The following is a 22,616-nucleotide window of genomic DNA, read 5'->3' on the forward strand; positions in this document are numbered from 1 at the left end:
AGAGAGAGAGAGAGAGAGAGAGAGAGAGAGAGAGAGAGAGAGAGAGAGAGAGATCCAGAGCAACTGAGACAGCTACACAGTGAGGCCTTGTCTCTGAAAGAAGATAAAGAAGGAGTTACGGAGATACCAGTTATTAACTTCTGACACTGACGGGCAGCAAGAAACGAACACACAGACACACAACCTACAGACAAAGGTCCACAGCACCAAGCTCTCTTTTCTACTGGCACATCTTGTCCTCACTTGTTCTCACTGTCTGTCCTTTATCCTCCTCCTACTGGTAGCTGGTAAGATCTCTAGCTTGCCTGCCCGATCCTACTCTTTGTAATACCAATATATTGTCCTTGAGTTTCCTTCTGAGTTTAAAATTCTTTCTCAAAAAAAATTTATTTGTATGTATGGGTGCTTTAACCTCATGCATGTCTGTGTACCACTTGTGTACAGTGACCACAAAGGCCAGAAAAGGGCATCAGATCTAGAAGGAGGGATGGGGGGCAGGACCAAATTCAGGTCCTCAAGCATTCAACAATCTCTCCAGCTTCTACTTTTATAATTTTTATTATTTATTTTTATCACTTTAAATTATGTTTGTATGTATATATGAATGAATGTGCCCAGTAAGGCCAAAAGTATTGAATCCCCTGGAACTGGAAGTACCAGTGGTTGTAACCCATCCAATGTTTAGGTCCAAACGTGGGTCCTTTGCAAGAATAGTTAAGTGTTCTTAAACGCTGATAGTATATGCCTTTAATCCCAGCCCTGGGAGGCAGAAGGTGGATCTCTAGGAGGTACATAAAGAGTTCCAGGACAGCAAGGCTACATAGTGAGACACTGTCTCAAAACAAACACACTCACAAGGGTAGGAGTGGGGATGAGGCTGGATTTATGACTCAGGGACAGAGTTATCCTAACACAAGAAGAAGGGCAAAGAGAGGATTATAAAACATTCACTAGAAGTGTTTCCTAGTAGATTCAAATCGGCAGAAGAAATATCACCAAACATGAAGGTAGGTCTGTTAAGATTATCTAGTCTAGGAACAAAAATAAAAATAAGGGAAAGTTGCAGAAACCTTTAGGACAAATTAAAATCACCAGTAAGTGTAAAAATTTATACTCAGAAGGTAGTGGCCTTTAATTCAGTGCTCAGATCTGTGTGTTCAAGGCCAGCTGGTCTACAGATCAAGTTCCAAGACAGCCAAGCTGCACAGCAAAACCTGGTCTCAGGAGGAAAAAAAAAAAAAAAAAATCACAGTAGCCCATGTGGTGGTTCGTGCTTTTAATGCCAGCACTCAGGAAGCAAACCAGGTGGATTTCTCTGAGTTCAAGGCCAATCTTGTGTATATAGTTGAGTTCTAGGACTGCCAGAGACAGACTCTGTCTCAAAACAAAAACCAAAAAGCAGCAAGCTAAATAAATCCCAAGTGGAATAACCTCACGCATCTGTTTGTAGACTCATCATCCACTGAAGGGCAAACAGAGCTTCTTGAAAGCAGAAGATAATCTATTCAGTGGACACAGAAAACTCAGAGGTTAACAAGCAATGTTTGTTTGTCTTTCCTTTTCTGTTCTTCTTCCTTCCTTCCAATGCTGGAAATCAAACCCAGGGCCTTATATACATTAGCAAAGTGCTCTGCCATCAAGATATACCCCACTCTTTGGTGTTTTATTTTTTGAAACAGGTCTTACTGCCTAGCCCAGGATGAGCTTAAATTTGTGATAGTTCTATATCCAAAACAGTTTCTTATCAGAAACCAGAAAAGATAAAAGGCAGTATGGGCTAGGAAGCTAATCAACTAATTCTTTATCTAGGGCTATTGAGATGACTAAGTAGGTAAAAGTACTTGCCACCAAGCCAACAATCTATATTCAATCTCCAGAACCAATACAGTAGAGAGCCAACTCTCATAAGCCATCCTCTGATTTCCATGCACATACACAAATAAATTTAAGGAATATTAAAAAAATTCCTGTAATCAAGCACTTATCTTGCTCACTGGTATCATGGAGGGGAACTATCTCAGGAGAGGTCTTATATACCATTAAGCTAGGGAGAGAAAATCCTATATTTTCCGATCTCCAAACTTCAAAGTTGTCCACTGGCTAATTTGACTACCCAAGAATGGGAGTGGTACGGCATCAGAGAGATTGGAGGGAAGGAAAATAATGTATTAATCTTTTAATTAAAGGGGGGAAAAAAAAGAATGCATGTGAACCTGGGAAACTGGATGTGAATCAGGTTCAGACATACATACTTGGATGGTACATGGCAACTGTATCAGACTGAAGCCCAGAGCAAGCAGATAAGGAAGCTGCAAGCCAAATGCTAATAAGAGGGAGCTAGCTAGGTGTGAATACAAGTGGAGTGCAGGACAGAACTGAGGCCAGGGCAGTTAAGATGAACCCTTTGGCTAGATAGTGCAGACTGCTTTGGCCTCGCTACTTTGGATATTCTCAGAGGGTGGAGAAAATTAACTGCTGCTGGGCAGAATTTTCTACCCTAAAGGCTGAGAAGACAGCTCAAGTAGTTGGCAAAGTGTTTTCTGCATAAGCATAAAATCCAAGGTTCAATCTCAAGAACCAACACTAATTCCAAGCATGGTGGTGTTGTAGGCATGAAAAGACAGACTTATCCCTAGTACTTGCCAAGCAACCAAATCTACTGGGTATGCCAGGCCAGACAAATACTCCCAAAAAATGTGGCTAGCACCTAAGGTATACCTGAGGTTATTCTCTGTTTATATGTACATACACACATACACAAAAAAACTTCCCACCACAAACCCACCAGACAGAGGGCCTCTGGTGCTCAGAGAGAAAGAGAATGTCCTTTAGCTAGGCTAATAGAAGCATTTTGAGGGAGGCTATTGTACTTTGCAGCATAACTAGGCCCACAAAACAGGACTTTCAACCCAACAATACAGCTTGAGAAAAGCTCTTTTCTTCTGAATTGTTTTGGACTTCACTCACCTATAAAACGAGCCTGGAGAAAAAGGACTCATCCTTTCTCTTGTCATCAGCAAGAAAGAAGATCTCCTGCTGGCTCCCTTCCCTTTTCTTTCCTTTTGTATTGTGTTCTTGTGTGATCACTTAAGTTTTCTTTCTATTTTTATTTTTGGTTTGATTTGAAACAGTGTCTCATATAGCTCAAGCTGACTTTGAGTACCCACATTTGTTCTTGTTTTGGTCCTCTTGTCTCTACTTCCCAAGTATTAGGACTACAGGCATACACTACCATGCCATACCAAGCCAGGACTTTTTCTTTTCTTTTTTTTTTTTTTTTTTTTTGGTTTTTCGAGACAGGGTTTCTCTGTGTAGCCCTGGCTGTCCTGGAACTCACTCTGTAGACCAGGCTGGCTTCAAACTCAGAAATCCGCCTGCCTCTGCCTCCCAAGTGCTGGGATTAAAGGTGTGCGCCACCACCGCCTGGCCAGGACTTTTTCTTATACCTTCACCCCATACAACTTTTCTTTTTCTTAGTTTACTACTGTTCTCCTTTCCTAATAGTTAAATGTAGTTAAACATCATAGAATGGCTCAATGGCAAATGCACTTGTCACATAAGCTTGAGGGCCAGAGTTTCAGTCCCAGAATGCATATGGTAGAAGGAAAGAACCCACTCCCCCTCAGGTTGTTCATCTACCATCACATATATATCACAGCATGCATGCAACCACGCACATACGTAACCACCAAAGTAAATAATAAATCAATTTAATATAAAAACAGAATTATTTTTAGAGAGACTGTTCTCTCTCTTAGTGCAAATAGGGAATATATTCCAAGAACCCAATAAGACTCCACTAACAAGACCCCATAAAACTTAAAAATCTATAAGTAAAAAAATTTTTTTGTTTTTTTGTTTTGTTTTGTTTTGTTTTGTTTGAACAACAGGGTCTCACCATGTAGCTATTGGCTGGCCTGGAACTAATTATGTAGACTAGCCTGACCTCAAACTCACAGAGATCTGCCTGTCTTTGTCTCCCATTTAAATAAATTTAATAACTTGAAGAGATACCTATCCCAAAAGATATGCAAGACACAGTGTAGAAACACAAGAACTCTGAAAAGCCAAGGCAACACAATTCCTAAAAATGTTCAGGACTCCTTTATAACTGAACCTAAAGATAGCAAAAGAGTTCAAAAGCCAAAGAACTCAACAGTCTGGTTTTAAAATGACCAGTGACCACAAGAAACTTAGAACAGACAAGAAATCAATTTAAAACCAAATTAAACTCTTTTGCTATGAATAGCTGTAAAACCACATTTATCCTAAAAGGTTTCTACAGGACAGGGTTTTAGATAGTTGTAACAACAATCTCAATCTTAGACACTCTGCCAGATTCATTTCCATCATAGATCTACTCGTGTAACATACATAACTAAATGGTAAAGTCTTCAAGACTTTCTCCTCTGTCTTCACAAAGGTAAGCGAGCTCCTCTTACAGGCTGATGATTATACCCTTGACATGGTGTACATCCCTGGTTGAGGCAATGGGGTCAGTGGCTGTATGGTAGTTCCCAGGAGAACAAGGTCACCACACTCACCTCCAGTTCCTCACTATCTTTAGGCTTCTCCTCAGAGGTCTGCTTAACAAAGTCAGGGATAAGAATTTCCAGTGTGGCTCGGGCTACAAAAAGAAAAAAGTCTGAGGTGAGGGGAAGCCCAAAAATAACCCTGTATGTTGCCCAGCAAGCAGTGAGCCTACATGCTGGCTCCCACACTCATAGCCAAAAGCAGCAACAGCACTTTAAAAGGTAGAATTATGAGGGGATAAAGAACAAGTGAAACCTGAAAAGGGACAGTGAGATAATACAAGTTTGCATGCCAATTTTACCAAGGGAGGACCTTACATCTCCATCTGTGTTTTTAGAGGAATCAAGTTGCAAGAAAAAGATGGCTTGGTAAAGCCTGCACCCAAGGAGGACTGACAACAGGGTGCTATGGACTACAACACATGGACAACAGCTGCTAAGAGGTAGATGGGCATATCTGAGGAACTCTGGAAGAACCATGTGTAAGGATCATCAACAGGCCACTCACAATGGGGAAAGAATGCATGCAATAGCTATGGACTAACTGCTGTCTGGTCCAGCACAGCATTGTTGGTAAGACATCTCAGCAAAATAAGTTTGTAATAAAGACCAAACAGTGCAGATACCTACAGTGAGTAGCCGAAATACAGGTGGAGGACACAAAGTCCAGAACACAGACTGGTAATCTTGTAAAGAATAGCTTAGGATAGGCCTGAGGGGGTTTCCATTCATCTGCCAGGTCCTATCTCAAAAGCTATCTGTTGAAAGTCTTGACAATTTGTTGACCTGCAGTCTTTTTAGACTGAATTCTTCTATAATGTACTGCAGAAGATAGAGATTAGCTCAGTGGTAACACACCTTACATGGGAGGACCTGGCTCAATTCCTAACTCTGCATGAGTAAGTTAGCAAAATAGGTATCAGGGTATCTTGGAGACTAAGTCAGAATATGTAAGCTAAGGGCAACTGAACAGAGGACAGCCAGTAACATGACATAGAAAGCCACTGTCCTCAGTAATGGCCACTAAAAAATAGCAGAGAAACTGATTCTTAGAAGTAGAAGATCGGGGCTGGAGAGATGGCTCAGTGGTTAAGAGCACTGACTGCACTTCCAGAGGTCCTGAGTTCAAATCCCAGCAACCACATGGTGGCTCATAACCACCTGTAATGGGATCTGATGCCCTCTTCTGGTGTGTCTGAAGACAGCTACAGTGTATTCATATATAATAAATAAATAGATCTTTAAAAAAAAAAAAAAGAAGTAGAAGATCCTCCCCCTGACCTAGTGAGACTGAGAAAACTGGAATATCTCCGGTTCTAAACAGAGACCAGTTCTGGAAGACAACAATCCCATAGGTAAAGTTCAAGAATGGCCTTGTATGTACCAGGGCCAGAAGTATACCTAACACTAATAATCTACAATATACTCCACTGCTCAGAAGAACCAAATAACCCCAATGCTGGTCAAAACAGCTTGGTGCAAAAATGCTGTCTATCTATCCATAAAGGCAGAAGGCAGAGACATGGGATAGTAGGTCTAAAAGAAAACACTAGTTCTTGGGATGAAAACTGTTCACAATGACTCTTTAATCCCCAATCTGAAGTCAGAAGGACTCAGGAAATAATCTAAACAAATATCAAAATGATCATAGCATACAATCTATCTTTTCTCTTACCATGCCCATATTTTGCTGTTTAAAAACAAACTTGTGTAAATATAAAGTCTTTTTTAAAAAAACACGCATAAATAAATAAATAAATAAATAAATAAAACAAAACAAAACACACTTGCATGTGCCCCATATGGCCCAGTTAGCTATAAGCATACCCAAATCTACATTTGGCTGGAGTAAGAACAGAAGACACTGACTCTGTTATTATTCAGTAGAAAGAGGCCCTCTAATATATAAAGTCACTTTAAAAAAAATAAAAATCTAATTGTTTCTGAGACATAGCCCTAACTGTCCTGGAACTTTGTAGACCAGGCTGGCCTCAAACTCAAAGAGATCTGTCAGTCTCTGCCTCCCAAATGGTGGGATTAAATGTGTGCTACCACATACACCTGGCTAGAATCTTGATTATGTGTATATGTTTGTGCAGAAGCCAGAGGCATTAGATTGCCCTGGAGCTAGAGTTAAAGTTCTTTGTAAGCTGTACCATGTGGGTTCTGAGAATTATGGGGAATTGAATGAGAATGCCCCCCCTTTCTCCCTAGCCCCACCCCATAGTCTCCAGATTTTGAATGCTTAGTCCCTAGGAGGTAAAACATTTGGAAAAGGATTCTGAGGCATGGCCTTGTGGTTTGGGGCTTCAAAAGCCCACACCATTTCAAGTTAGCACTCTCTCTCTTCTCTTCTCTCCTCTCCTTTCTTCTCCTCCCTCCTCCCCTTCTCTCCTTCCCTCCCTCCCCCCACCCCCATGCCTCAAGCTTGTAGATCTGATAAAAATTCTAAGCTACAGCTCCAATGCCTGCCTGCTGCCATGGTCATGGACCTCTGAAACCACAAGCCCCAATTAAATGCTTTATTGTAAAGCTGCCTTGGGGTCACGGTGCTTTGTCACAGCAGGACAAACTTGGTTCCAGTAAAAGAATACTACATGGTCTTTACTACTGACCCATCTTTCTAACTCATCAAAGTCTTTTTACTCTTTTAGTTTAAATCAATTAAAATAAGCACATAATTATTATATTTTGTCCTTGACCTACTCTAAAGCTTAATTATATCTCCAGCCCTTAGTTTTAAGACAGCATTGCTCTGTAGCCAAGGCTAGCCTGAAATTCACAATGGTCCAGTAGCAGCTTCTCAGTACTACATTACAGTCACTTACTATAAACTACTCTTATGTTTTAAAAATCAAAGGACAGGGCAGAAGAGATGACCCAATAAGGGTTAAAGGCACTTGAGGCTCTGGGTTTGATTCTCAGCACTCATATCAAGTGACTCACAACTTCCTTTAATTCCAAATCCAAAGAATCCAATGCCCTCTTCTGGCCTCTGAGGGCACCAGCACACAAGTAGTACACACGTGTACATATAGGTATATATATATACACGTACATACATACACAAACGCACACCCACACACCCACACACCCAAATTAAGTCTTTTTAAAAAGCACCTTTAAAAATAAAATAGGTAGCTGGGCAGTGGTGGCGCACGCCTTTTATCCCAGCACTTGGGAGGCAGAGGCAGGCAGATTTCTGAGTTCGAGGCCAGCCTGGTCTACAGAGTGAGTTCCAGGACAGCCAGGGCTACACAGAGAAACCCTGTCTCAAAAATAAATAAATAAATAAATAAATAAATAAATAAATAAATAAAATAAAATAGGTAACACAAATAAATGTCTTACCTATACCCATAAAAACCTACAGGCATTATTCAGCTACTTGCTAATCAGAGATGAAAACCCAGCATGCAGCATGTTTCTGGGATACCAAATGTGATGTTTAATTCTGATTACCAACTTCTGGGCATGCCTGTGATGAATATCTAAATCAAGTTAGGATCTGGACTATTTAGATATGGTAAACTAAGGTGGGAAAACCCACCTTAATGCTAAGTGGCACCATCCCATGGGCTGAGGTGCTGGGCTGAACAAAAAGGGGAAAGGAAGTTGTAAGCTCCTGACTGCAGATGCCATTTTAGCAGCACCCACAAGCTCCTGCACCATGCCTGTCACACCAAGATAAACTGATGAGCCAAAACAAGCCCTTCCTTTCTTAAGTTGCTTTTGTAAGGCCATCTTATCCCAGCAACAGGAAAAGTAGCTGATATCAAGCAAACCACATTACCAGCTTTATTCTTCGCAAGTTTTTTGCTGCTTGCAGTTCCAGATCCATAAGTCACACCATCAATGGTCACGGAGGCACCAAAAGGCTCACTTGGATTCTCTTAAAATTAAAATTACTGGTTATAAAACACTTGACAAAACATTAAAAGCATGCTAATACAAAGTTGGCCAGCCCTGACAAGATACCCCTGAATAAATCATGTCTACGCTTGTCTGAGATGCAAAGACAAGGTTGGAAACCACAGACAACAAAGGGTACGATGGGAAAGTTGAAGAGTAAGGGGCACTATGGGAAATTATCCAAAGGGGAAGCAGAAGCTGGAGACAGAGCTGTCCAGTACAGGGACAAGGTAGGGATGAGGTTTCTGAAAGACAAACAGGACTGTCAAGAATAGCAAAGCATAGGATCAAGGACATCTGAGGAACAGCCACCCCGCCCATCAAAAGAAGTGATCCTAGGTCTCAGCTCCCAAAGGCAACCACATTGGCATTCATAAACCGTGAGAACAACCCACAGAAGACAGAGCTGGCAAAAAGTGTGGTCAGATGAAGGCTTCTTCCTCATTGGAAGATGGCGAGTGGTGGACACAGGACAGAAAATCATAAAAGAACTCAAGCACAGCAGAATGGTCTTTATTACAGACTGTTTTTAATAACAGTCAGAAGCCACCAAGGCAGACCAAAGACAAGAAAAGGGGAAGGGGGAAATTGGGACAAACTCAAAGGGAAAAGCTGAGCAATCTCCCCTCTCAAGGGTCACTGATGTAAAAATAAGATCCCATCTGCTCCATATTTCTCTCTCTCTCCTTGCCTTGCATGTCTACCCAACCCAGCAGGCCCAATGTACTCACTCCCACCTCCAGCCATGACCAAAATGATGTATGAGACTCTTCAGAACTAAAATGGGTTTGAACTTACCACATTCAAAGAAATTATAAACAGGGCGGACCTTGAGGACACGCTGCATGTATTCGTGCAGGATGCAAACCTCAGACTTCCCATTGGGATTGATGACAAACTCTGTGACAAAAAGAACTATCTCAGGTAAACTCAGGAACTTGGACAATCTACATCACTGAGTCACTCATTAGGGGCTTACCACTATGAACACAGCAGTCTCTGTATTACAAAAAACACACATTTGGGGTAAGTGCAACTCAAACACAGACTAAGCACATGAAAATGACAATAACATGTCCCATCTGTTGATGCTGACAGTACAAGCCTGGCCCACCTTTCTTTGTGGGTGCATCTTGCACAGACAGAGTGATCAGCTTCTGGTTGGCTGGCAGGATGGGCCTCTCTGACTCGGCCTGCTTCCGCTTCATCTCACGGTTGAACTGACGCCGCTCAGCCCAAGTCCTGAATTTTTTCACAGTTACTTGCTCAAAGTCAAAACGCTTCTCCAGGTAATTACGAAATTCCTCCAGGTCTGTCCAAGATATACCAGAAAACTACATTATCAGATTTCCAAAGCTAAGAATCATGTTTTCCTCAGCCCTGTGTAGAATAGCAATGCCATTAAACAAATTCAGGATGTACAATACAGATTTCCCTGTCCCCAACCTTTTCAAAAGCAAGAAAAGAAAAAAATTAGGTCCTTTCACAGCTACTTCAAATCATTCTGGCAAGCCTCTTATGGAAAGAATCCTGAGCATATATCATTACTTTATCTGGACTAACAAAAACAATATAAAAATGATATGGGGGATTAAAATAAACAAAAACAAAACAAAAAAAGAAGTCTTCAGGCTTTTCCCTTAGTGCAAAATGAGCATTGGGGCTGGAAAAAGCTAAATATACACATAAAAAAAACAGCAAGTACCTGACTACCAAGAAAGAGCAAGTGTCTACCACCTTCTCTGACCATCTCACTTTTGCCTCTGCCCCTTTAAACTCAGTAACAAATCATACCTAGTTGGCTTTCCAGCTCCTCGGATATTCTGCACTAATGTGCCTCTTCCCAAACCACTTCATACACACCACTCAATAGCAGCTTCCTCTCTCTGCATCCCTCCTAGGACACCTCACACCAACAGCATACAAAAAAGTCTAATCCTGAAAGCTGCATGACCTCTTTGGAAGTGATTCAGCAGGTGGGCTGAAAGAGCTCTGTCAACAACAGGGATCTAGGGGACAGAACTAAGCTAAAGGAACAAGAAAGAGTGAGAAATACAAGCATATAACCAGAGAAATGCAAAACTCAAGAGCATTGCCCAGTACTTAAAAGGCAAAAAAGCAGAAACAGAAAAGGAGGGAACTGGCCACAGAAGGAAGGCAGTTTCTTGGTGATGAATTTATGACTGCAGGCTCATTCTAAGCTCATCAGATAAATTTAAACAATGCTACATGAGCATATTATACGGAAAGACCAAGACTTCAGAGGTCATATCAAAACCAGAAAGGCTAGTTGGCACTGACATGTCATCTCTACTGAAGCTTTAGGCAGTCGGAGCCTACAAAGTTGGGGTGTGGGGGGATGGGAGGAGGGTAGGCGCTCCACTCAAGCCTTCTCTTGAAAGTGGAGGAAGGGCTTGTCTGGCCTATGAGCTGTATAGGCAAAAATCTCCTTTCAGATACCAACCTGGAACTAGGATGCATAGCATATAGTAGGAGTGAAAACTCAGGTAGTAAAGAGGAAAGAAAGCTCTACAGTATACTTACCAACTGATTCATCTTTGCACACCTCAACTTTAGCCTTCACTTGTCCCAGGGCTACAGCAGCTGCCTCAGCCCCCAGTGGGTCCTTCTCATCCAGGGATCCTGAGTCTCCACCCATGGAGTCAGGCTCTTCCAAAGGGAAATCCAACTCTGCAGATCGACCCAAGGGCTTGACAGGTGACACCTCTCCGCTGGGGGCAAGATCACAGTTTTGCTCTCGTTCCTCATTGTCCTTCATTTTCTTATAATGTAGACAGGGGATACTGCTTAGAGGAGGATCATGTTTCTGTAGATAGAGACATAGAAACGGGTTATCAGGACTACTTTGAGTCTGTCTGACTGCACTTTAACACAAGCAGAAAAGCATTGAAAACTGACAAGCCTAAATATATGACAGATGACTCCCCTACCCGTATGCTTCCCGTTCCCAAGAAGTAGGGTCTGGACCACGTGACCACTCGAGACTCTCTGTGCAGGTATACAGGGACTCCAGAGTTATGAAAAGTCATGATCCATCCATCAGGCAACGGCTCTGTAGGTGGACGGCCACGACCTGCACAGAACACAAAAACACCCTGCAATCCCTTTACAAGCAAAAGATTGCAGACAAAGCCTCTTGAACATGTTTTTGTAATTGTGTGGGTTTTGCCAAGTGGGTTTCTATCTGCCTGATGCACCCTAATTGCATCCATAGGATAGTATATAAAACAACGTAAGGACTTCTACATGGAGAACCAATGCCCAAGAAGCCCTAAATAGTGTTGTTCAATCAAGGCAAGTCCCTACCCTAGCTTTTACCCCCACCCTTGAGAAAACACAGAACACTGGAATTCTCCTATCTGCCAGTTATAATGACAGGTACTGGAGTGAGTAAACTTTGCTAATAAACTGCAAATGAATTGCTCACTGTTCCTGGTGACCAGGCGCATGTCACTAAATAACACTACCATATGCCAAACCCTGGGTTTGATTCCACAAACAAAGCAAGTTGGAGAGATGGCTCAGCAGTTAAGAACACTTTGCTGGGGGCTGAAGAGATGGCTCAGAAGTTAAGAGCACTGACTGCTCTTCCAGAGGTCCTGAGTTCAATTCCCAGCAACCACATGGTGGCTCACAACCATCTGTAATGGGATATGATGCCCTCTTCTGGTGTATCTGAAAACAGTGACAGTGTACTCATATACATAAATAAATCTTTAAAAAAAAAAAAAAAAAAGAACACTTTGCTGCTTCTTTTTTTCCTTTAGGGGGTGGGTGTCAACCACCACCACCCCTCCCCAGGCAGGGTTTCTCTGTGTAGCCCTGGCTGTCCTGAACTTACTCTGTAGACCAAGGGGAGACTAGCCTGTCTTTGAGTGCTGGGATTAAAAGCATGGGCTACCATCACCTGGCATTCTATATAGTTTTAAGATATTGCTTCCAATCCTTTCTTTGCTTTACTGGCAGTTTTAAGTTCCAGACTTGTCTTCATCTTGTCTCTCTTCAATGATAAAACTAATACCAGGGGATAAAAAAAACAAAGACAACAAAACACCTTAACTAATTCCTGCTCTTACAGGTATTAGGAGCATTATGATATCAAGAAACTAAAGAAAATATATATAAACTAAACCGAAACACTAGGCATCACTTAAAAGGGCAGGAGCAACAGTGTGCTGACCAAGCCCTAATCCCAGTTCTCAACACCAGTCACCATCAGAGTGTGGACCCAGAGGGAATCCTGCAGGTCAGAAGTACGCCATGGGTATGCCTTCCAGAAACTTGACCAAAAGGTGAGCTGCTTCACACATGAACATTGAGATAATTCAGGAGAAGCAGCAAACAGACTATAGGCCCCAGTACAATGTAAGGCAGGTTTCTCCCAGCCACGTATCTGACAGCAGGCAGTCAAATACACCAAGCTGTCTGAAGAGCTGTATGCTCCTGCCTTGACTCCTCCTAGGTAAGTGAACAAGCCAGGGCTATTGCTGCCCCTTGGGAAGCTCAATAGAGAATCCTGGAACCATGAGAAAAGCATAAAGCCCATCTTCCAGGATTACCAAGGTAAAGACCACCTAACTATCCTTCCCAGAAGCTGTAACCAAGGGTCACCTGGTCTGAAATTGCCTATCATGACATCTCCACTGCTCGGCTACCACAAGAATATGCAGCAATATCTGGTTATCTAGCCTTGCAGACCCCCCCATCTCCTCAGCAGTTTAAAGAGAGCAACATCTCCACCTTCTCTTCAGGCTCTTAGCCTACTACCCTAGAGTCTCTTATGTGCCTGAGCCCCATGTACCTTTTAACACCCCCCAATTGATCCTGAGATCCTTACCGGAGTAATAGGTGCCACTAACCTAAGTCCACATAAAAGCCTGTGTGACTTGTCCTATACTTTACCTGCACTGGCAACAGAGCCTGATAATCCAACCGTGAGTGTTCACCAGATGCAGGTGTGCCACTTTGCACAACTCCAAACACTTCTATTCACAGCTTCCACCCCCCACAGTGCATGTGCCTGCTGCAGCCCAGAATCCAGCATCAGCTTCTGGTGCTTTCCTGATTCACTTGCAACAGAACCAAAACTTAGATGTTAACTATCTCCTTCCAAACCATCAAAAACTTACGTTTGGCCTTGGCCTCCATATTTGCAGGCTACTGGTCTCTTATCCTGGCACACACTGATGGACTCCATGCAAGGACCGCCCATCTATACCTCTCTGTGGCTTCCATGGAATTTGTCAAGATCTGAATCTGGGCTGTGTGTCCGATTTGTTTTCGTTTCACCTCCCATGACCATTCTATACTTAAACCTGTGTCTCTACCCAGACTGATGCCTGGCACGAAAGAACTCCCAAAATATTCTTAGGAAGGAAACAGTTCTGGGGACATGAAACGCTCAGGATCTGTGATGGACTCACTTACTTTTGAGCACTGTCTTAATCTTGGTCATCATTGGCTGCACACTTGTCTCTCCATCAGATGGATGATCACTGTCTCCACCATATTTTTCCTCCATTCGCCTCTTCTTGGGAGCACAGAGACCTTCTTCTAGTAAAGCATCCACATCATTGTCAAAGTCATCCTGCAAAATAAAGTGTTCAGACCCTACAGCCCTCCACGCTTCTGCATCAAGGACAAGTCTCACATGTATGAGGAAACACAGAGGGGAGCCCCTCAATGGGGACTGAGCATGCCCTGATGGCATTTCATCATCTGAAAAACAAACAGGTTGAAATGACAAGTGAAATCAACACGCCTACTCCAGGAGCACACCCAGCCAAAGAGGCTTTTTTTCCGCAGCATTTGCTGACTCGGGTTGGAAAGAGAGAAGACTCAATGCCAGCCAAACTTTCTACTGAGGAACTTTAGGAATGTAAACTCTACATCTTTCTCTTCTCCACATTAATATTTAACCTTACACAGGGTTTTGCTTTGATTTCTCTGCTTTTAAAAATAAAGCCACTTCCAAACCTCTCTTTGGGTTTTGCTCAGAGCCCTCCAGGGAACTGGTCACCAACATACCTCATAGGAGAAATTCAAGGCCTCTTCATCCACTCTGTCTCTTTGAACGATTGCTTTAGCCGTGAACCCGCCTGTTCCTTCTTCATCTAGCTCCAAATTGTCAGTAAAATCTTCTAACTCATCGAGCACTGCATACTCCACTCTCTTTTCCTGATCCATCTCATTTTCCTCATCCTTCTTATCTGCACTCTCACCCCCTAGGCCTACCCCATTACCAACACTCCCGCCAAAGGGACAAGCATGCACGTCCCCGCTGACAGGACTAAGGAGGCTACATTCAGGCCGAGTGCTGCGTTCTACTCCTGTGTACAGCACCTTCCTGTCCTTACTCCTGCAGCTCTCAGTAAAGCTCACACTAATCTTTACATCCTTAAGCAACTTAAGGTCAGGGGAGAACTTCCGGACCGCAGGTGCGTGCCGGGCAGTGCGCGGGCTGTGGCCACTACAGTTCGGGTCTATGAGGAGGCGGCCCTTAGAGAAGGATCCTTTGGAGAGAAGAGAAGCTCCGTAGAAGTTGAATGGGTCATCAGCAGGAGGTTCGGACTGTCCATCACCACCAGAGCCAACGTCCATTACCTCTGCATCACTGGACGTTTGCAGGGGAGGTGGTGGAGACTGTTCATGGGGCAGCACTTGGAAGGGGCAAGCTCGGTTCTCCATCATTGCTTCTCCTGAGGGCTCACGCGGGAGAGGAGAGGGACTCTCATATGTCTCCATATTATGAGCAATTAAGACTAGTTTAAAAGACCAGAGTTTTAAACCACCTTACATAAATCTATACTGCTAACATGCACAAGTCCGTCGAGACCCGGTGCCGTCCTGCCCGCGCTGTACACACTGGCGGCTTAGTCAAGCTGGCCACATTGCTCTTTTCATTAATGTAGACAGCTTTTAGAACCACTGCCTCAATTATTGGAAATCACAATGCACTCAGCTTAAAAGATTGGCGTCTAAGTGAGTCTATCTTCATGCCAAAGTGGCACCTTTCTTCTTCCACCTGCAAAGAAATTTAAAAATATCATCACAAATGACAGAAGCCTTTTACTTCTCTGGTACCAAGTTAAAAGTCAAATGTTATCAATGGTGTAGTAAAGGGCCAAGATAACACTGCCTTTAAGGAAGCCTTTTAGACATCAGAAAAAAACTAACTTTAAATTTTAAGTCCTAAATTAAGTATTCTATCAACTACTCACTTTAATCTTTATTTCAGAAGCACAAAAATAGTCTTAGAGCTCAAAAAGAATTAAGACTAAAATAAAAAGCTAAGTTTTCCCACAGCACTCCCATAACCTGGTCTAGTGCATAAGCAAGCATGCATCGGGAGGTCACCATTTTAAGAACACATGTAGAGTGCATGGCCTCCTTCAGGCCGTAAGAGGGACATCAATCCACTCACCTTCAAGGGCTGGGTCAGTCAGAGGGCGAGTGAGACCCTCAGCTCAACTCTGTGACACTAGAGATCTCAGAGATATAGCCAGGCACTCTGCTACCCAGGGACCCCCTCTCCTGGGCCCACAACGTGGCACGTGGACAGGACAGTGATGCAGCGTGCTGAGGTCACCAGGAGTGGCAGCATAGATCCATTCCCAGTAGAGGGAGGATGTCTGTTGGGAAGGGAGCCTGCTAGTATTGGGGGGTAGGTGGAACAACACAGGAGAAAGCTAGAGCCTAGGTAGAAAGGATTCTGGGTGCCATCTGGAGCTTAACTCCAGGCTGAGGACAGTGAGCTATCAACAGGAAAGTGACTCTCCTTATAAAGAAGACTCACAGCTATACCAGGTATAGGACTGCACCAGATGTTGGGACAGTTCTCCAAAACAAAGATGTGGAAGCAGCTCTGAAGACAATAAGAAAGTGTCACGGAATTGTCTATGCTTGCAGACCCTATGGGGGTGGAAAGCAGAAAAAAAAAAAAAAAGGAGGTGAAGAAAAAAGCTTAAGCCTGGAGAGAAAACTAGAGGGGTGCTGTAGACATCCCTGTCTCACAAGTGCTCAGCCAGGCCACATAACTCTAGAGCCCTGAAGAGGTCTAGGGGAGGAGACCACATGAACTGGTAGTAAAGCACCAAAACCACAAGAGGGAAATAGCAGAAAGGGAAGTATATAATCCTAGGAAGCTCTGCTACAGAGGATGCTTGCAAAGAGGGATGACACAACAGGGAAGACAGATCAGCAGATGGCTGGCCACAAAACCAAAGATCCACAGAAAGAATGGTTATTAGAAGAAACACATGCACACGCACACATGCACACTCCCACATCATGCACAGAAACATGCACATGCCATGCACACTGTTACAGGTGCAGATATACACACATACAACCATGCCCATGGGTGACATCTTGGTTGCACCTACATTAACTCATATTCTTATGACCCCAGAGAGGACAAGAGAACAGAAAACATCAACTATATATAAGCAGCTTACAGTAAAAGGATTAAGTGGGGTGGTTATGCCTTGCTGAAAGTACAACATAAAAGCCAGAGGCTTGTTTAGGTTAAATTAAACCATTTAAAAACTCATAGTCTACTCTGAGAGGTGCTACCACAAGAGGTAATGACCCCACGGCCTAGATACAGCTGGAAGGTCAAACTATATTATGACATTATTTCCTATAACTGACAGTGGCCTAACAGTTTTTAATTCAATGGAAATTTAACAAAAAAAACCTCTCCAAAGATGGTCCCATCAAGGGTGCTTATGAATGATTGAGAAGAACAGCAATAACTAAGGAGCCAGGAGGGAGATCAAAGTTTCCTGACAACCAAGGACCACTGCAGAGGACAGACTGGTCAGCATGCTTAATCCTAACAGACCAGGACAGTGCCTGTTAGGTGTGCAGGGACCACAGCAAGTCAAATCTATGGTTTCTGAGGTAGAATATGCTAATGCTAAGAACACTCAAGTAAGCAGGGGTTGGAGACAAAGAGTGGCAGAGGATGGGGAAGCATACTGCATGTTAAAAGCAGTGGGCCAATGAGGAACTACAGGATGAAGACAATCAACGAAGACATTACTAAGTGTTAAAGCGAGGAAAGCTTTGAAGAGATACACACCATAGGTGGGGACCCTGAGGCCCTAGAAAAGGAAAGTATACATCTTTCAGAAGAAGGCAAATTGTCTAGCTCTTGAGCTCAGCAGGCTTGGTAAGTTTCTTACCTTCCCTCTGAAAGCTTACTCAATTCATTAACCAACTATTTGCTGAATGCCTTTCATAAGGCACACACATCATTTATATGTGTCAAGCACAAAGCAGAGAAAACACTTGCCCCACAGAGCAATTACTCCTTCCTCCTCCACAAGAGCATATTAGTGTGAGAGATGTATAATAACAAGAAAAGTATCTATGATGTTACATCCTGACAAATATTCTGCTAAAACAAAGCAAGGAAAAAAGCTAGGAAGCAGCTTCCAAAAGATTACACAGACTCTACAACAAGGGCCTATCTAAAGATGACACAGATGGGGCCAGGTGCTTAATAAGGGTAAAAGGAGGGTCACTGTAGAAGACACTGAAAGGAAAAGCAAAGACCCTGGGGCAGAGCCATGGTGTGGCCAAGCTAGGGATAGTATGCTGAATGAAACTGACAGCAGGCCTGGGTAACAAGTATTCAGTTTTTTACATTTTTATCTTGATAACAGGATACTGCACAGAAGGGGTCAAAACAGTGGTACCATTGATTCATGAGTAACAATGGCAGCCAACCCTCACACTGGCCCTGCTCTAAGGATTTTATGCAACTCACTCAGCACTGTGTCAGAAAGGTTAAACAACTTGCTCAAGGTTGCAAAGCTAGGAAGTGGTACAGCTGCTTTGCCGCCCAAACAAGCAGGCCTGAGTCTGTACTACCTCAGTTTTATAACATCTTACAATTTAATGAATCACTCTGTGTCCATAAAAACTAAGAGGGTAAGAGTGGGGATCAAATTAGAGGAAGAATTAAAAAGCTCACCAGGTAGCTTGGACAGGGACTTTAGGTTACAGTTTCTGGGAAATGGTCTGCTGTTGGAAACAGGTGGCAAGGCTTCCTAAGAGATGTATGTAGGCCTAAGAGAGGCACCAAGGTGACTTTAGCCAAGCATAAGGATTGTTCTGGCACAGACTATGGCTGTATCTTGGCTTGGGTCAAACTATTTGGTATCAAAGTGAAATGGACAACCAGAAGCAGGAGGCTGGAGATCAGAAAGGGCAGCATTAGAAATGGAATGGAAGATGTCAAAGGAAACTGATGTGAAAACTACATGAGATCACATGGGAGGGGAATGACACAAGGCCAAACTGGGCAAACCAGTCAAAATCGTGTTTCTCACAAGGTAAAATTCAGAGAGCCACTGAACTGCCTGCCTGCTCCACAACATGCCTGGCAATGCAGCTACCTCACTATTCTTCAGCTGACTGGACCTATGGATTCAGATCTTGATTTGCCAATTAGACTTGAGCAAGTTAGACCCACAGCTGGCTGCCCTGGGCCCTGGCACAGAGCTTACCCAACACATCTGAACAACTCCCACTTGCTGAACTGATGGCCAGTGCTACAGCTGCAGCCTCCTGGTCAACCCAAAGGCAGTATGACCTCATCAATTCCTTTGTCATCCTGCAAATCCAGTTCTAAACTGACAGGCCACACTCGCTTGACCAGCCTTTCACTCCCTTCGGTTAGTGATGGATTACAGTGGAAACTGAGCCACTTCCAAGACTGGGAGTCTAGTTTGAGGGAGCAGATAGTGGGCACCCTAATAGTGATTGGCATACAAGAGTCAACAACCCTACATGGGACATCTCTGCATCCGGCAATGAGGTACATGCAAGCATGCAAGATGGCAAATCAAATTCCTACCATGAGCAACCCAAATCCACTGGATGAATACTACTTGACAGGTATCGCTGTCAACAGGTTGCCACTTCCCATTTATTTCTACAACGTTCATTGTTACTGTAAAACCACATTCTGATAAGCTACATGATACTTCATCCACGGATAATTTGGTGGAGACTTGGGCGGTTTCTCGGCTTTTCCAAACAGACAAAACAGGCAGAGTTCAGGCCGTTGAGGTGTCCCTGCCCACACCTCTCCCGCCAGAAGGCGAGGCGATGGCTTCGGGCCCACTGCCCAAGGGGCTTCGTTATCAGGCCGGCAGCACCCTATGTCCATGACGCCTGAGCTCCGGACCCGGCCCCCACTGCACAAAGGCCGCGACTCCGCGTGGCCCAGCCCGCCTAGCGCGCCGCGCCCCGCCCCGAGCCCCGGCCTGTGGCCTCGCCCGGGAGGGGGGGTGGAAGGAAAGGGCGCAGCCTCTCCAGGCCGCAGCGCCCGCCGCCCGCGGGGCGCCCATCGCGCCCCGCACCTACCTGTGGCGCCCGCGACCTGCCCGAGCCGCCCGCAGCCCGACCACTGTCGGCCGACCCTCACCGCCCCAGCGCCGCCGCAACCTACGAAGGCCCTTGCAAGCTCTCCGCTCTTGAGACCCGCTGCCGCGCGGGCGAGCGGAAGGCGGGCCTTGGTGGAGCGCGACCAATCCCGGCGCACGGCCGCAGCGCATTGGGGGAGCCGGGAGCGGGCTGAGGAGGCCGCCAATCGGCGGCGCGAGGCGCGCGCGGCCCAATTGCGAGGCGCTATGGAGGCCGCGTGGGCGGGACCAGACGCAAGCCTTGAAAGGCTAACGGCGTTCGCTCCGGGTGGGGCTGAGCTGCGGCCGCGGGGTGCGCCGGGAAAGAGGCGCGTAGAGGCTGCTGGGAGCCGGGGAGCGCGGGAGTGCGAGGAACGCTGGGAGCTGCTGGGAGCTGGCCTCTGTTGAGCTTAATAGTTACTTTTGAGTTTGAGAATGACAATGGAGCTCGGACTCCGGGTCGTCTCGAGGACTAAGTTGGAGGTACACCCATCCTAGAAAGTCAACGAACGAACAAGATGCGCGATGGTGAGGACAGGAAAGGAGTTTTACTCTCAGTGTCACCACACCAGGAAGGACAAAGGTCTGATGACTAAAAATCTGTTCTATGTGCTTACAGCATCCTCTGTGTCAAAAAGGGAAGAGAAGCAGAGCCAGTTGGGGATCCTTTTGGTCTCGGATAGACCTTAGATCGGCTTTGCAAACCTGTGTCAGTGCCAAAGACTTAAGCTGTTCAAGACTGATCTAACACCCGAGGTAGCAGTAAATAAGATTTAGGAAAATTCTTTAGGACGGAAGTGACTCAAAACCAAAATGGAGTTAGCCAGGTCTGTTCCTAAGCCCTCCAAGTCTATACCCACAAACCATTATTTCATTGCATTACTTATGGACACGGAACTAAGGTTGAGCTAAGTTATATTAATACTAACGAGAACATCGAAAAGTTTAGCTTTCCTTTATGTTCTCATTCAAGTCAATAAATGTAATAAAAACTATAGAAAACTGTCTTCTTCTTCTTCTTCTTCTTTTTTTTTTTTGGTTTGGTTTGGTTTTTGTCGAGACAGGGTTTCTCTGTGTAGCCCTGGCTGTCCTGGAACTCATTCTGTAGACCAGGCTAGCCTCGAACTCTCTGCCTCTGCCTGCCTCTGCCTCCCAAGTGCTGGGATTAAAGGCGTGCGCCACCACCGACCAGCGAAAACTGTCTTCTGTTGGCCAAACACTTAAGTAGTTGCTGCTGGACATGAAAAATCGTGGATGCTAAAAACAGGACTAAAAGGTGACATGTTGAGGTCTCAAGTACACTTGAGTTAATGCTAAAAGCACTGACTGAGCTGTATCCCTACTGTTTGGGAGATTTCGTCTATTTTAACAAAGAAAATTTTCTCCCCAAAATTCTTAGTAATTGCAAATAGCAAACAGTAGCTTTACCATGGAAAAACTCTAAAAGACTCCACTTTAAGAAAGGCCACCAGCTGTACGAGGCACAGAGGTCTGTGTGCTTAAAGATAGCACTAAGGGATCCTGGAATGTTAGCATATGGTGTTGTTCCTTTAAGGGAAGGAATGCCAAGAGAGGAGAGGGCAAAGAGAATCCATGACAGAAATGGCAGGTTTTTATAGGAATCAGAATCTAGGGGAAGGGAAGGGAAGCCATGAGCTGAAGAGACTTAGGTTAGGAGATGGGGTGAAAAGAGCTGAGAGAAGCTACAGGTACTGAGTGAGCCTGGAGGCCTGTGGGCACTTTGGTATGCTAGGAACCACAGACATTTGTCCTGAGCTGCTTTTGTGCCTGACAAGCACTGGAGTCCTGAGTACCTTCAAACCTTTAAGGAAAGCCCAATACACACTGGGAAGAACTAACTTGGGAATGATTCTGAAGTCAGAACCTAACTGATGGAGACACAGCTTCCCAGCAAGCATAGAGAGGCTGTAGACTTCAGGGAGTGGGAAATGGATCTAAGGAAGGAGAGAAAGTATGGAAAAAAGCTACTGTTTGGTACTCCAGTCAGTCTGAGTGTTTTTAGGTTTCAGATGTATGAGTTTCAGTGTATGAGTGTTTGCCTACAAGTATGTATGTACTGGATGTCCACAGAGGTCAAAAGAGGAAATTGAATCCCCAGGAACTGGAATTACAGTGGTTGCAAATCACCATGTGGGTACTGGGAACAGAACTCTTTCCATAATTTAACTGATCATTTCAGCCTCTGGCTTATAACACAACATTTTGCTCGTACAATCAAAATATATAAATATTAAAATATTTATTTTAACTTCAGGTAATCTGTTCTGATGAGCAAAACCATCTCCCTAGCCCCCACAGTTGATTTTCTGTTTGACAAGATAGTACACACTGCAAGCATTTGTAAATAGAAAGAACTCTAAAGATATTTTGGCTTTATATTTCCCTCAGTGAGGATCATTCAGTACTGCTGATTTTTTTCCTGCATGCTAATCTAGAAGTCCAAGTAATAAAACTAAAGATAATAAATGAACAGTCAGCTTTAAGTGGAATTTAAATGCATTTAAGAGAAGAAATAAGCCAAGCATTGTGGCAGACACATCTCTGTGAGTCTGAGGCCAAAAAGGCTACATAGTGAGACCCTGTCTCAAAAAAATTCAAAATAAATAAAAAGGAAAGAGAAAAATGAACTGGGCAGTGGTGGCACACACCTTTATTCGGGAGGCAGAGGCAGGATCTGGAGGCCAGCCTGGTCTACAGAGAGAGTTCTAGGACA

At 44.2% G+C, this 22,616-nt stretch overlaps 1 protein-coding gene and 1 long non-coding RNA gene across 4 annotated transcripts in view; one reads left to right on the forward strand and one right to left on the reverse strand.

Moving 5' to 3' along the window:
* Dgcr8 (DGCR8 microprocessor complex subunit) overlaps window positions 1-19,984 on the reverse strand; it is a 30,579-nt gene extending 10,595 nt beyond the window's left edge. For 2 of the 3 annotated variants that reach the window (XM_028770538.1, XM_028770537.1), the window contains exons 1-9: window positions 19,845-19,984; window positions 14,493-15,489; window positions 13,893-14,052; window positions 11,396-11,538; window positions 10,989-11,271; window positions 9,559-9,756; window positions 9,243-9,344; window positions 8,326-8,424; window positions 4,545-4,627 (exon numbers count right to left, since the gene is read on the reverse strand). In XM_028770538.1, the coding sequence (XP_028626371.1) occupies window positions 4,545-4,627; window positions 8,326-8,424; window positions 9,243-9,344; window positions 9,559-9,756; window positions 10,989-11,271; window positions 11,396-11,538; window positions 13,893-14,052; window positions 14,493-15,209 (1,785 nt within the window). In that variant the 5' untranslated portion in view covers window positions 15,210-15,489; window positions 19,845-19,984. Of the gene's footprint in view, window positions 1-4,544; window positions 4,628-8,325; window positions 8,425-9,242; window positions 9,345-9,558; window positions 9,757-10,988; window positions 11,272-11,395; window positions 11,539-13,892; window positions 14,053-14,492; window positions 15,490-15,888; window positions 16,097-19,844 lie in introns of all 3 variants that reach the window. The other variant, XM_028770539.1, reaches the window with a different exon arrangement.
* A 273-nt stretch (window positions 19,985-20,257) lies between these two features.
* LOC114623773 lies at window positions 20,258-20,888 on the forward strand. The gene is made up of 2 exons (XR_003711826.1): window positions 20,258-20,410; window positions 20,502-20,888. It is a non-coding gene; the product is annotated as an uncharacterized LOC114623773 (long non-coding RNA).
* Window positions 20,889-22,616: the final 1,728 nt, after the last annotated feature.

This window comes from Grammomys surdaster, unplaced genomic scaffold (genome assembly GCF_004785775.1).
Source record: "Grammomys surdaster isolate TR1022 unplaced genomic scaffold, NIH_TR_1.0 202, whole genome shotgun sequence".
Taxonomy (NCBI): Eukaryota; Metazoa; Chordata; class Mammalia; order Rodentia; family Muridae; genus Grammomys; species Grammomys surdaster.